The following is a 15,733-nucleotide window of genomic DNA, read 5'->3' on the forward strand; positions in this document are numbered from 1 at the left end:
GAAAGTCACCCCTCTCCATGGCTACTGGGGGAGCCCCTTAGATCAACTGAATGAACAGAACTTGGAGTTCACACACTTTATGGACAGCATCTCTACCATCATATGTGATGGAGCTCAATGGAATGCTGCTGCTTTCATCCCCTTGTGAGGGTGTCCCTAAGAAAGGATGGGACCCAAAGGCCAGTACAATTAACAAAACCTCTGACAGCTGTTTTAGCACTGGACTTTCTAACCAACAAATGTCCCCATATGCACATTTTTACAAACCTTTGAGCCATAGCCTTAGTGTTGATCTTTTGGGGGTAAAGAACTCCAAGAATCTCTTGCCTCACAGACATCGAAACTATAAATCAAGGTGGGGCACCTGGGTGGCTCAGTCAGTTAAGTGTCCAACTTTGGCTCAGGTCATGAACTCAAGGTTAGTGAGTTCGAGCCCTGCATTGGGCTCTGTGCTGACAGCTCAGAGCCTGGAGCCTGCTTCGGATTCTGTGTCTCCCTCTCTCTTCCTCCTCCGCTTGCACTCCGTCTCTCTCTGTCTCTCAAAAATAAAGATTAAAAAAGAAAGAAAACTTGAAAATATAAATCAAGGTGATACATCCCTATGTATACTAAGGCCCCAATATGAGGCCTCACTTGTCTTATCCTTGTAAGGACAAGGACCATTACTCCTTACACCCCTCTGGAGTTGACCAAAGAATTCATTCCACTTCTCAGAATACACTATGCTGGGCTCTTTAGGAAAGCATTCAATGACACTTCCACCTCCCCTAGAAGAGGAGTCATCGAGTTTACTTGAGAAGCACAATAGACTCCTCAGAGAACTTCTATTTAAATTACTCACAATTGGCAAATGGAATTTTTGTCACCATTGCCACAGGTAATGATTAACCTTAAATGAACGCCCCCTGGGGGCACATACTCCCCACACCAATACCACAAGGGTCACTTGATGAACTATATTTCCATAACAAAGGATACTTGTAAAGTTCACGTTTTTGATGTCCACCTCACCATATGGTCCTCTCCTTCCCAGTCAAGTACCAACTCACTTCCTAGGAAGCACTTTTCCCCCTAAAAGTCTCAGTCATCACCAAGGTTTAAACTGATGTCATGGCATCAAAAGGCCAATTATGGTATAAGGACTAAAATTAGGGTTCTACGTGTTAAAGTGCTGAAACAAAACAACTATTAACTAGAATTCTACATGTAGCAAATAGATCTATCATTCTCAAATGAAGAAAAACTAAGAGAACTTGTCATCAGCACCTATTTTAATAGAATTGCTAAAAAGATCTTAAGAACAAAGGAAACAATAGTAGAGGAGAATTTGGAACATCTGGAATAAAAAATGAGCAATAGCAGTGATATATATAACAGTAAATAAATTATTCTTCTCTTAGGTTTCTTTACGTTCACTTGAAGACTGAAAGCAAAAATTTCAACATTGTCTAATAAGATTTTCAAAGCATGTGGAAGTAATATATAAATAATACAATTATAACATAAAGGGAGAAGAGTAAAGATACCTATAGGTGGTAAAGTTTCTACATTCAATTAAAGTGGTAAATTACTGATTTAAATAAACCGAAATGTTTAAGTACACATTTTGTAATCCCTTATAGCAACCATTAAAAAAACTATAAACAAATACACTCAAAAATCACAATAAATAAATTGAAATGGAATACTAAAAAAATGTTCAAATACCCTAAAAGAGGCAGGTAAGGTAAACAGGAAAAAAAAAAAGCAGAAAACAAGTAAAAAAACAAACAATAAAATGATATTCTTAAACCAAAACATATCATTAATTATACTACATATAAATAGTCTAAACACAAATTAAAAGACAAAGTGTCAGAATGGATTTTTTTAAATGACTCAATTATATGCCATCTCTAAAAATTCATTTAATATGTAATGATACAAGGCAACTAAAAGTAAATGAGTGGAGGGGTGCCTGCATGGCTCAGTCACTTAAGCGTCCATCTCTTGATTTCCACTTGGATCATGATCTCGTGGTTCATGAGTTCGAGTCCTGCATCAGGCTCTGTTCTGACAGCATGGAGCCTGCTTGGGATTCTCTCTCTCCTTTCTCTGCCCCTCCTCTGCTTGCATGCTTGCATGTTTGCACGTGCGCTCTCTCTCTCTCTCTCTCAAAATAAATAAATAAACTTAAAAAAAAAAAAAGTAAATGGGTGGAAAAAATATATACCAAGAAACACTAATCAAAAGAAAGGTGAAATGACTTTATTTATATGAGACAAAACAGATTCCACAGCAAAGAAAATTACCAGAGATGAAGAGCAATAATAATAAAGGGGTAAATTTTCAAGAAAACATAACAATCTTACATGCATATGAAGTTAACAATAAGCCATCAAAACACAAAATGAGAACCGCAAGGTAAAATGGACCAACTTACAATTATATTAGAGATATCTAAACTACCCTCTCAGTAATAGAACTAGTAGAAAGAAAACCAGCAATAATAAAGTACTGAAGATCATGACCTCAACCAAAAGTACGAAATCAACATTTTACACATTGATCACCAAACTACAGCAGAAGTCATTCTTTTTAAAGTATACATTGAATAGTCACCAAGATAGACCACATCTTGGGTCATAAAACAAATCTTAACAAATTTAAATGAGCTGAAATCAATTATACTAAGTATATATGGCCTGTCTATATGGCATAAAATCAGAAATCAATTAACAGAAAGATAACAAGACAATGTCAAAAGACTGGGAAATTAACACATTTCAAAGTAATGCACAGGTTAAAATAGTCTCCAGGGAAATTTAAAAATAGTTTGAATCAAATGAAAACACATCGAAATTTGTGGGGTACATTTAAAACAGTCCTTACAGGGAAATTTATAATATTAAATGCTTATGTTTACAAAAAAAAAAAAAAAAACAAGGTCTGAAGTCAACAATCTAAACTTCCACCTTAAGAAACTAGAAAGAGGGGCGCCTGGGTGGCGCAGTCGGTTAAGCGTCCGACTTCAGCCAGGTCACGATCTCGCAGTCCGTGAGTTCGAGCCCCGCGTCAGGCTCTGGGCTGATGGCTCAGACAGAGCCTGGAGCCTGTTTCCGATTCTGGGTCTCCCTCTCTCTCTACCCCTCCCCTGTTCATGCTCTGTCTCTCTCTGTCCCAAAAATAAATAAACGTTGAAAAAAAAAAAAGAAACTAGAAAGAGAAAAGCAAAATAAACCCAAGGCAAGCAGAAAGAGGTGAATAATGAAGAGCAGAAATCAATAAAACTGAAAAGAGAAAAACAGAAAAATAAATCAATGAAACTAAGAGTTGATTTGTTGAAAAGATAAATAAAATTGATAAACTATGCACAAGACTGTTGGGAAAAGAAAAACAGAGAAAAGACAGTAATTACAAGTATCAGGAATGAAAGAAGGGTATCTCTAGAGCCAGTACAGATATTAAAAGGATAAGGGAATACTACATCTACTCTAAATACACAAATTCAACAACTTAGAGGATATACACCAGTTCCTCAAAGACGACAAACTACCAAAATTCACCCAAGAAGAACTGGGTAAGCTAAATAGTGTGATAACTATTCAAGAAATTTAGTTCAGAGTTTAAAGCCTTCCAAACTAGAAATGTCAAGACCTAGAAGGTTTCGACGGAGAATTCAACTAAATATTTACAGAAGAAATTTATACCAATTCTACAATCTCTTCCAAAAAATGGGAGGAGGAATATTTCCCAGCTCATTTACCAAAACCGGACAAACAAAAGTACAGTTGACCCTTGAACAACACGGGGGGCAGGGGTGCCAACTCCCTGCCAGTTGAAAATTTGCATATAACTTTTTGACTCCTCAAAAAAATTATCTACTAATAACTTTTATTAGTAGATAGCCTACTGTTGACCAGAAGCTTTACTGATAATATAGTCAATTAACACATGTTTTGTATATGTATTATATACTACATCCTTACAATAAAGTAAGCTACAGAAAAAAAAATATTAGGAAAATGATAAGGAAGAGAAAATGCATTTACAGTACAATGCTATAAACTATCTGCATAGAAGCAGACTCACACAGTTCAAACCCATGTTGTTCAAGGGTCAATCATACAAAAAATAACAGCTATAAATGAATATCCCTCATGAACATAGATGTAAAATTCTCAATAGAATATTAGTAAACTGAATCCAGCAATACATATAAAGAATAATACACCAAAACCAAGAGGAGTTTATCCCAGGAATACAATGCTGGTTCAATATTTGTAAATCAATGTAACCCCCCAACAGAAATAAAAATCACTTGATACTATCAATTGATGTATAGGCAATGATATCCACTCTCTTCACCCGTATTTGATACTGTACTAGAAGTCCTAGTTAATGCAATAAGGCAAGAAATATTGGGAAAAAAAAAAAAACTGTTCCTATTCAAAAACAACATGACTGCCTTCATGAAAATCCCAAGAAATATTCTACAAGCACTGCCTAGTGAATTTAGCAAGGTCACAGGAGACAAAGCCAACATGCAAAAATGTAATATATAGTATCATCTACATATTTTCTACATAACAGACATAATGTAGAAGACATACTATATAATATCAACATACAGTTGGAAAGCAAAAAAAATTTAAAACATTTACAATAGCTCCAGAAGTAAATACTTAGGTACAAACTAACAAAATATGTATAGGAAATGTATGCAGAAAAGTACACAATCCTGATGAAAGAAATAAAACACTACCTAAATAAATGGAGATATACTACATTCATGAATTGAAAGACAAAATATAGTAATGACGTTAATTCTCCCCAAACTGATCTACAGATTTAACAGAATACCAATCAAAAGCCCAGCAAGTTTTTTGTAGATATTAGAGAAGCTGATTCTAAAATTTACATATAAAGCAAAAAAACTAGAATAAATAAAACAATTATGAAAAGGAACAATAAAGTTGGAAGAGTCAATTTTAATACTCAGTACTTAGCCACAGTCTTAAAACCAATTCTAATACTATAAAGCCACAGTAAGCAAACAGTGCGGCATTAGCAAAGGGATAGACACATATCAATGCAACGACTGGAAAGTCCAGGAATAATCACATACAAATTAAGTCAATTCATTTTTTACAAAGTACAAAAGCAATTCAATAGGAAAAAACAGTATTAGAAAAACTGGATATCCATGTGCAAAAATAAAAAATAACTTCAACCCAAACCTTGTACTTTATACAAAAATTTACTCAAAATGGACTAATGGTCTAATAATACAATGAAAAACTATAAAGCTCTTAGAAGAAAACATAGGAGAAAATCTTCATTACCAGACAACAGGCAAAAAAAATTCTTAGACATGAGATCAAAAGCACAATCCATAAAAGAAAAAATTATAAAATACACTATTAAAAGAATAAAAAACCAAGGTACAGACTGAGAGAAAATATTTACAAATCATGTATCTGAGAAAGGACCCGTAATGAGAATACAAACCATAAAAAAATTCTCAAAACTAAACAAAAAGAAAACAACCTAATTAACCAATTAACAAAAATTATAAACAGAAACTTCATCAAACAGGATGTAAGGATGACATGAAAGGGTATGTAACATTACGTGCCATTAAGGAAATGCAAAATAAAACCAAGATGAGCTCCTACTACATAATTATAAGAATAGTTAAAATTAAAAGTTCTGGTAATACCAAGTGCTGACAAGGATACAGAACAACAGGCACTAACACACAGTGCTGGAGGGAAGGCAAAATAATAAAGCCACTGTGAAAAAAAGTTCGGCAGTTTTGCATGAAGTGAAACATACACTTAGTATATAGCCCAACAGTCATACATCTCTAGGTATTTATCCTAGAGAAATGGAAACTATATTCATGCAAAATTTGTACAGAAATGTTCATAGCAGATTATAATTACCAAAAAAAAAAAAAAAATAGAAACAACCAAAATGAATAAACACTGTGGTACAAACCATGGAATATTACTCTAATACAAAGAACTACTGGCACACACTTTGGATGAATCTTAAAGATATAACTAGTGAGTAGATAAAGCCAATTTCAAAATGTTATATTACATATAATTCCATTTATATGACAATTCTCAAAAAGGCAAAACTACAGTGATGGACAACAGATGAGTGGTTGCCAGGGATTAGGGGTTGGGGAAATGTGTGACACAAGGGAACAACACAAGGGAGTTTTTCTAAGGACAATGAAACTGTTCTGAATCATAATCACAATGATGGTTACATGAATCTATATATGTCTTTAAAACTTATTGAACTGAACATCTAAAAGGAATAAATTGCACCATAGTACTTTTAAAAATAAAAATTGTTTAAATGGTTTTCCCTAAAATTACAGTAAAATTTCAATTAAGTTCAACAAACATGTATTTACCACCCAGCACATCAAAGTACCATGGTAAACACTTTTATACAAAAGTAAAAGATACCTTCTATAGCCCTAAAAACTTCTAGAAAATATATATCACATACATAACTAATCAACACAAATCAGGCTTTGGCAAGGTCCTGAGTGACTTATCAAGGACCAGGGAAGACAGCTGGAAGAGAGTCTGGAAGAAGCATTTTCAGGCAATGAGCTAGGTCCTGAAAGCTGGAGCAGGACATGGCCTTGGGCCAGTTAAGACATGAGGAAATGTATTAAGGATAGGGGGAAAACAGTTTGCATCTGCAGTAGATAACCCTCTATCTTGACCTGAGAAACTAAACACTAATTTAAATAAGTGATTTATTTAGCCCCTTATTTTAACCTAATAACACGGGAAGTATGAGAACAAAGTAGTATCTTAAGAAACAAGATACATTTAATTTTAGAAATGATACCCCAAAAAGCAGGATATTAAGGGGGGGGGGGGGACAGCTAACGAAAAATGAAAATAAACCAATGTATTTGGCATCTAGCCAAACAATATTATCCTTTTTAAGCTTTACAAACGACCTTTCACGGAGACAGGCCTTGTTGTCTCTCATTCACATATGTAGAAACTGTGCTTCCCAGAGTAGGTCCTAGCCAGGGAAACAGAGCTGGGGCTAGAACACAGTGTTGGCTCTAACTGCTAGGCCCTGGGTTTCCACTGTGGGGTCCACTGACAGAGCCAGGGGCCAACTCTAGCCCAAGTCCAATTTGTGTTTGACCCAAAGGCTAAGAAAAGATTTTACTTTTTGTTTTTAGAGAAAGAAAGAGGGTAGGGGAGAGGGCCAGAGGTCAGAGAGAGAGAGAGAGAGAGAGAGAGAGAATCTCAAGCAGGCTCCATGCTCAGGGTAACACAGGGCTCGATCCCATGACCCTGGAATCATGATCTGAGCCAAAACCAAGAGTCAGACACTCAACTGACTGAGCCACCTAGGCACCCCATGATTTTATGTTTTTAAATGACTGAAAAATAATCAAAAGAATAATAATATTTTGTGATATTAACATTATATGAACTTCACATTTTGGTCTGTTAATAAAGTTTTATTGGCACATAGCCACATCCATTTGCTTAGTTTTGCCTTTGGCTGCTTTGGTACAACAGCTGCAAGGTCTCATACTTACCTCATAGTTATGGTCCACAAGGCTTAAAATATTTACTATCTGACCCTTTACAGAAAATTTGCCAACGTGTGACCTATACCATTCTACAAATTTTACAAATAAGAATGCAAAATGATCATTTTAAACTGGGTATACTGGTCATATAATCTCTTGTCCAGGATGAAAAGCTTTGACAGTCACCAGGAAGCAGACAAGAAGTATCACTAAGCATACCTCAAGTTTTATTCTCAGGGGCATAAATGAGAACATTTACAACAGCAAAGGCAGAATGAAGTCACTAGAGGTTAAGAAAACAACAGAGAAGAATAATTGAAACAATAAGAATTAGCATGACCAGTTCAGAGACAACATCACATTAGCTTCAGTATTTGTCTGCTCTCCTTTTTATGGATGCAGGGTTAAAAGTTTACAGAGAGAAAATAAACAGAACACAAACTGCCCAAACACATCACAAATCATGGAAAGCTGGGAAGAAGGAGAAATTGGAGAAGCTGACTTTCCAAGACCATATACCTGAGAGGCCACTGACGGGGGAGACCTCTGCCACCTGGTCCCTGAAAATGGAATTAGGGGAGTGCCTGGGTGGCTCAGTTGGTTAAGCGTCTGACTTCAGCTCAGGTCATGATCTCATGGTCAGTGGGGTCAGCTATGTGCTGACCACTCAGAGCCTTGAGACTTCTGTGGATTCTGTGTCTCCCTCTCTCTCTGCCCCTCCCCTGCTCACGTGTGTGCTCTCTCTCTCAAAAAAAAAAAAAAGGATTTTTTTAAAAGAGTTAAAAAAAAAAAAAAAAAAAAAGAAAGTGGAACTAGGACTGGATGACCTTAGGACTTTAAGACATTCCTGTCCAGTTACAGTGAGGAAGTTTTTACAAACCATCCAAAGTGATTTCCATTCAAGTTGCTATATCCAGGACCTACAGAAGGATGAGTGCCAAGGTGTGAAGGCTTGGCACCCAGGGGCAGCAGCAGCCTAGAGTCAGAAAGCACTTCTGTGGGGGACACAGCAGGAGGGGTATACCTGTAACAGTCTTGGGCCACCATCAGGAAAATCAGCATTTCACCATCCGAGAAGGTTCACTTGGGTTTTGTTTTTACCTTCATCACTAACTTTAAGAAATCTTGTTCACTATCAATTGCTTCTGAAAAAGAGATTGCAGGAGGGGCGCCTGGGTGGCTCAGTCAGTTAAGCATCCGACTCTTGATTTCCACACAGGTAATGAGATCTCATGGTTCATGAGAACAAGCCCCACAACAGTCTCTGCGCTGACAGACTGGTGCCTGCTTGGGATTCTGTTTCCGTCTGTCTCTGCCCCTCTCCCGTTCTCTCTCTCTCAAAAAATAAACTATAGATAGATAGATAGATAGATAGATAGATAGATAGATAGACAGACTGATTGACTGTAGGAGAAAACTATGGGTAACTAAGCACATTAGTGAGGGTTCTCCACAGAAAGAGAACCAAAAGAATGTATAGGAGAGGGAGAGAAAGGGAAAGAGGGAGGCAGAAGCTATTTATTTTAAGGAACTGGCTCATACAATCATAGAAGTGCAAGCCCCAAATCTGCAGGGCAGGCAGGCAGACTGGAGACACAGGAACCAGTTATGTTAGTTTGTATCCAAAGGAAATGTGGAGGCAGAATTCATTCTTGCTGAAGGTCAGTCTCTTTTCTATTCATGCTCTTCAACTGCTTGGGATAAAGCCCACCCACATTATAGGGTAATCTGCTTTACTCAAAGTCCATCAATTTACATGTGAATCTCATCCAAAAAACACCTTCACAGAAATATCCAGAATAGTATTTGACCAAACATCTGGGCAACATGGCCCAGCAAGGTTGATACATAATTTAACCATCATACTAAGGGTCCCAACTAATCAAATACTAGTTAAAAAAAGATACTGTATTATGTATTTGTATGACACTGAAATTTTTTTCTACTTACAAAGAAGTACAGTTTTAAGAGAGATTAGACGTGACAACTTTCTAATAGAACCTAAACACATGGAGGGGCTCTGGGTGGGGGGAATGGGCTAAATGGGTAAGGGGCATTAAGGAAGACACTTGTTGGGATGAGCATTGGATGTTATACACAGGGGATGAATCACTGGAATCTACTCCTGAAATCATTACAGCACTGTATGCTAACTAACTTGGATGTAAATTAAAAATTAAATAAATAAATAAATAAATAAATAAATAAATAGGACACAAACACAGAAGTGGTCATTCAAATTTTCCTTGATATTCTTTTGCATTATTAAAAAAAAAATTTTAATGTTTATTTATTTTTGAGAGAGAGAGACAAGACATGAGCGGGGGAGGAGCAGAGAGTGAGGGAGACACAGAATCTGAAACAGGCTCCAGGCTCTGAGCTGTCAGCACAGAGCCCGACAAGGGGCTCGAACGCACAAACCATGAGATCATGACCCAAGCCGAAGCCAGACACTCAACTGACTGACCCACCCAGGTGCCCCAATATTCTTTTGCATTATAAAGATACAGTGCAACTATCTCTTATGTCTAGCTCATTATTAGTAATGTAATACATGTAACATAGCACCCTTACAATTTAAAGAGTTCAGAATAAATAAAAAGATACCTATGTTCATTTAACAGGAAAATTTCATTCTCCAGTAAAAAAAATGATCAAACCAATAACTGGATTTTAAAAGATGGAGAAATAAAATTAAGGAAGAATACTCAGAAGGATGGATAGCAGAGTAAAAAAGCTCAAAGCATTCACTTGAATGATACATAAAAGGTCACTTATCTTCTGTGTCCCATCCTTCTTAGGGGAATTTGTACACCCCTCTTCGGCCTGAAGCTGAAAGTACTCACTAATTCACAACACAGATTACTTATTTATGGGATCCCTCCTGTGTGCCAGCACTCTGCTTGGTGGTGGGGGTACATACCATGGTGAAAAAACAGAGCTTGTCCCCACGGGTCATAGCCATTATAGAGTTGTTACAGGCAGGGTGAGGAATGTAAATGTGAAGGCATAGCAGGGTGAGGGGATGTGAACAAGGCATAAGGCCTTGGCACCTGATCTCAGGGACCTTCCCTGGAAGCTTCTTGAACCACCCTATTACGTTTTCTTCATATGTTTGCTTTCTGCTACCCCTTTGTTTTGTATTGGTTGTCCCAAAGAAAAAAATCTCTACTACTAAATAAGTAGCACTTTTCCACATAGAATTCAAATTCACATATTATCTGCCTTGGTTTACAAAATCTGTAAAAATGTGTCAGAATTTACCAAGTTAATCAAGAAACAAAAGTGTGAGCCCTTTACTACTAGACTGGGTTTCCTCTCTGTAACCACTTCTCCATGCCAGCTGGGAAAAGTCAGAGCATAGACATTCCCCTCTAAAGCCCAGGTCAGATTCCTGTGGAAACTGTTTGATACCATCTTCGCAGGATCAGACTCAAAATTCTGAACTAAAAATTGTCAAGGTGTTTTTACATCCCAATGGTCTTTGGCACTTTCCAGATGACCAGAATAACAAACATGGGCTCCCACATCACAGAATTCATGATGAACTGCTCACAAGCAAAAGGAAGGCCGAACATAAAATTAAGTAGAGTTGGGATGTTCCTTATTTCTTTATTAGCTCACTACTATCATTAGAGTTTCCCTGTGCTCTAGGCCCACAATATGGGAAGAGCTAGCAAATCAAAAAGAGAAAATTAAGGTGCCTAATTTCATACAAGTAGCATGTTATATGAACAAACACTCTGTAGTTCCCAGGACAGTGAGAGACCCTACAGATGCATCCATGCCTCGCTGCCCTTGCTATGTTCTAACCCCCAGGGTGGACAACAAACAAATCCTCACACACAGCCACGAAGCCCATCACGCCAAGAATTTTACTCCTGTCCATTCTGATACTGTTGCTAAGTATAATCAATTAACCAGAGCTTTATGTCTTATCTGCTTCCTTCCAAAGGTGAAGGCCAGAAATGGTTCTTCAATAAACAAGAACACAGAGCCTCAGTGGAACTACTAATCCTGTAGGGAACAGACTCCAGCAGAAGCTGACATCACCCCTGCCAGTAGACACCAGGCAGACTCCCAGAGGTGGGTTACGCTTTCCATAAAGGACTCAAGATCCAAAGCAACAAGAACTAATTATGGAGAACAGAATAAGTTTATGAGGGAAATCTAATTGTGGTCATTTGCTTTGGAATATGGTTGGTTTTCTTTAATATTCTTATTTCCTAAGCAGCACATGAGGAGGTTCTTTTCCTTTCCTCTGCGTCTCTAACTCCCAAAGCAATAGACTGTGCCTTAAAAGCAAACATGACATACTCTTTGAAAAGCAAGCATCATCCTTGGGACTTTGGAAACATGTTAGCAATGCAAATTCCCAGGCCCCATCCCAACTCTAAGAAATTCGAGACTCTGGAGGAAGGGCCAGCCATGGGTGTCTAACCAAGCCCTCCAGGTTATTCTAATGAGCAACAGAGGTTGAGACTCCTTGGGCTAGGGAATCAGGATTTAATTCTTTGAGTTCCCACCGCAGGAGGACAGAGTCTTCTTTAATTTTCCTAATATTCATGGCCCTCTGTGCAGTGGCTTTCAAACTTCAAAGTATAAACATGTCACCCAGGGAATGTGTCCACTGCATCAACAAGCATACTTCCCAGGATTTAGATGCAGCAGGGCACCCTGAAAGAGTACATTTCACTACAGTCTGGCACAACACACTTCTGCTGCTTCCTGCTCACTGCTCCCTGTCACCCCTGCACATCCACTGCCAGTCCTGCTTTCCACAGTCCTCCACCTGGAGGCCAGTGCCCACTTCTCCTACATAACCTCACATACCACCATCCCTCAAACCCAGACCAGGTCTCCATAACTGTTGCTCAAGCTTCAGCCAACACTACCCCTGAACAGCTCACACCCTTTTTTTGCCCAAATGATCATGAATTCTTGTGGGAGAAAGCCCACATTTAATGTTTTACAACTCCAAAGAAAAGTTATAAAACAGCAGGAAAGCTGCCAATCAGCATAGGATATAATGGAAACATTCATGTTCAAGTAAATAATCTCTGAGCTCTTAAAAACACATAAAGAGTACTGACTAGACACCCACATACACACACTCAAAACAATTATCACACTTATACACAACATGAACTCATCAGCTCCATGGAACTACAAGAAGTTGATCCTGGTGTCAATAAATAATATCTGCAGTATAAAAGAAATAGCGAAACTTTCTCAAGAGGCCTCGCTTCAATTTCCAGCTCTTCCCCTGTTATTTGTGCAAACTGTGGCTTCCGTTTGTTGGTAAAGTTGAAGATAAAAGGAAATAATGAGAAAATACTTTCAAGAAAAAATATAGCAGCTAAGCAAAGTACTGGTTAATATTTCTACTACCTGCATAGACTAAAAAGGTTTACAATAAATTAAAGAGCTCATGCTTAAATTCTTCATACAAGGCCAGCCCTAAGCAAATATAAAAAATAAGCTTAGCATATCTTTTAGTAGCCTCTTAACTTTCTTGTTTTAATATCCTATTCCCTCCTCTACTTTCCCTCAAAATAATAAATACAAACAACCCCACATAGGGTGTTAATTAGAAACATTCACTTGAAAAAGTATGAGACCATAATCCAGCCTGTCTTTTGTGGGGGAATATCCCCCAAAATTAACAAAAAATTGTACTATATGGGAGGCAGCTTTCTTTCCTCAACAGTAGGACTAGCAAGTTCTACATCTGATTGCAAAAGAAAGTAATAAAGTTTATTCCAGGGGAAATAGAAATTATTAGAAGCCACTATTTCCCAGAAATAAGCCATGAAAGAATCAAACTTGACAACAATAAAAACCTATCCTAGCATGGCTGTTTGTGGAAGAAAGAAACTGATCCTTTCCCAAAGAAAGTAATCTTTGAAAATACAACAAGGAATACTGTGTATCTAAAGAACTTCTACTCTAATCTGTATTTTCCTCATAATCAGCTACAATACCATCAACATAGTCTTTTATTTTTTTTTTTTCAATTTTTTTAACGTTTATTTATTTTTGACAGAGAAAGAGACAGAGCATGAGCAGGGGAGGGGTAGAGAGAGAGGGAGACACAGAATCGAAAGCAGGCTCCAGGCTCTGAGCTGCCAGCACAGAGCCCGATGTGGGGCTCGAACCCACAGACCGCGAGATCATGACCTGAGCCGAAGTCAGACACTCAACCGACTGAGCCACCCAGGTGCCCCATACATAGTCTTCTAAATGGAATTTGGTATAGATATAAACCTATCCGTGAAAAAAGTATTTTCTAACAATAAAAAGCACACATCAGGCCACACCTAAAATAGAAACTTTTACTGAATACCAAAAAAATGATCCCCCAAAAAATTATTCAATTGGGACCTACATTAAAAAAAAATTATGCTTTGCTTTCTAACCATATGACTTTCAAAAGAAGAAAACATATTCATCAAATATAATCAGAAATTACTTTGAATATAGTACTCTCAATTCAATACTTTGAATTTTTCCAAGTAAATAGTTTTTCTCAGAGCATCTTTTAGAATGAGTGTTTCATAAAAAAAAAATTGGGGGAAATATTGTTTAATTCATTAACAAATACTGGAGGGGCGGGAAGAAGAGATGGGAAACTTTTTTTTAAACGTAATGAACCACTGAAACTATTAATAAATTACAGAGTAAAAGAGGCCAGACACAAAAGAACAAACTACTACATCATTCCATTTACATGAAGTTCTAGAACAGGCAAAACTAATCAACAGAAAGAAAGATCAGACCCATGTCTGCATCTAGAAAGTGGGGTCTGGGAGGGGCCAGGAAGGGGCACAAGGGAATTTTCTAAGTGGGAAGTAATGTTGAGAGAGGTTTAGGTTACACAAGTTACATTTGTCAAAACTTGTGGAATAATAAAACATATGCATTTCATTATGCATATATTTTACTGAAAGAAAAAGCTAAACTGAACTCAATCAAGTAAATGATATGCATGAAGTAAGGGAGCCAGGTAAGATGCACCAATGGACAGAAGAATGGAGATCCACGGACCCCTGAGATAAACAAGTGAAGAGAAACACTTGTGGTAGGATCCGTGGGGTTTGCAACTGCTCACTATGTAGATATGTCAGTTGTTCTGGGTGTATGGAAATTTTCACAATGAAATGCCAGGAAAAAAAGAAAATTCTAGCTGTTGTAACCAAAAAAATATACCAATGTTTTCCAGTGTATTTTCAAATGGACACTATCTCAATTCATTCTACAAAGAGGGTAAGAACTACTTTCCAAAGTAATATTTTTATCCACCTTGATGGCTTTCAAATAGTGGGACTAACAAACTTCAGCAACTTCAGCAGTAGATCTCAAGTGGGTTTTTGAGATTCTACAGGTCTGGGGTGGGTACAGGCATCCATTTCTTTTTAAAGACTCAAAAGTTTCTGAGCCATAGCCAAGGTCGAGAACAACTAAATGACGGAGTCTTGTTGACTTTTCATAACAACAGGCCTAAACAAGAGTGTTTGCTGGTATTTCTCTGCAAAAAACACAAGATACAATGAAATAAGGGGCCAAGACCAGTCCACAGGCCAAAGGCTTACAAAAAGTATTTTATATATTCCCATAGAAGAGTCAGGTAGGAAAAATTTCAGGAGTAATTGTATCTCCTCACTCTTATAATAATTACTATTTATAGTTTGACAAGGCAAGATATATTGTAAAACTTAAAAGAAGAAATATTAACTGGGGAAGGACACCAGAGCAAGGTAGCTTTGCAATGAAAAGACCTTCATTTACAATGAACAATGAAATCCAGGTAGCTCATAATTAACTGTAATTTAGACAACAATCACCAAAGAGAAAACAAAATTTCAGAGTTATGTTCAGGTACTCATATTCCCATTGCACATTCCAAAATTTCTATAAACTACGATTTATAAAGGTCTTTACAAAATGAAAACTACTAGTGAAAGGTCCTTACCTTTTCTAGAAGGAAGCTCTCCATTCTGGTTTAATTCTGTCCCAGTATATACAATTTCTCCATCTTTAACCATTTCATTCCACAGGCCACAGAGCCCATCTCGTGTGAAAGCAAGCTGGTAACGATAAATAATAAACTTACAGAATGATCATACTCACAATGCAATTCTTAAAGAATTAGATGATTTTTTT

At 37.3% G+C, this 15,733-nt stretch overlaps 1 protein-coding gene across 4 annotated transcripts in view; it reads right to left on the reverse strand.

Annotated features, from left to right (window-relative positions):
- The window catches only part of HERC2 (HECT and RLD domain containing E3 ubiquitin protein ligase 2), a 284,479-nt gene that overhangs the window by 256,367 nt on the left and 12,379 nt on the right, over positions 1-15,733 (reverse strand). For all 4 annotated transcript variants that reach the window (XM_047861969.1, XM_047861966.1, XM_047861967.1 and 1 more), the window contains one exon: positions 15,543-15,657. In XM_047861969.1, coding sequence (XP_047717925.1) covers positions 15,543-15,657 — 115 coding nt within the window. The remainder of the gene's footprint in view (positions 1-15,542; positions 15,658-15,733) is intronic.

Source organism: Prionailurus viverrinus, chromosome B3, assembly GCF_022837055.1.
Source record: "Prionailurus viverrinus isolate Anna chromosome B3, UM_Priviv_1.0, whole genome shotgun sequence".
NCBI classification, from domain to species: Eukaryota; Metazoa; Chordata; class Mammalia; order Carnivora; family Felidae; genus Prionailurus; species Prionailurus viverrinus.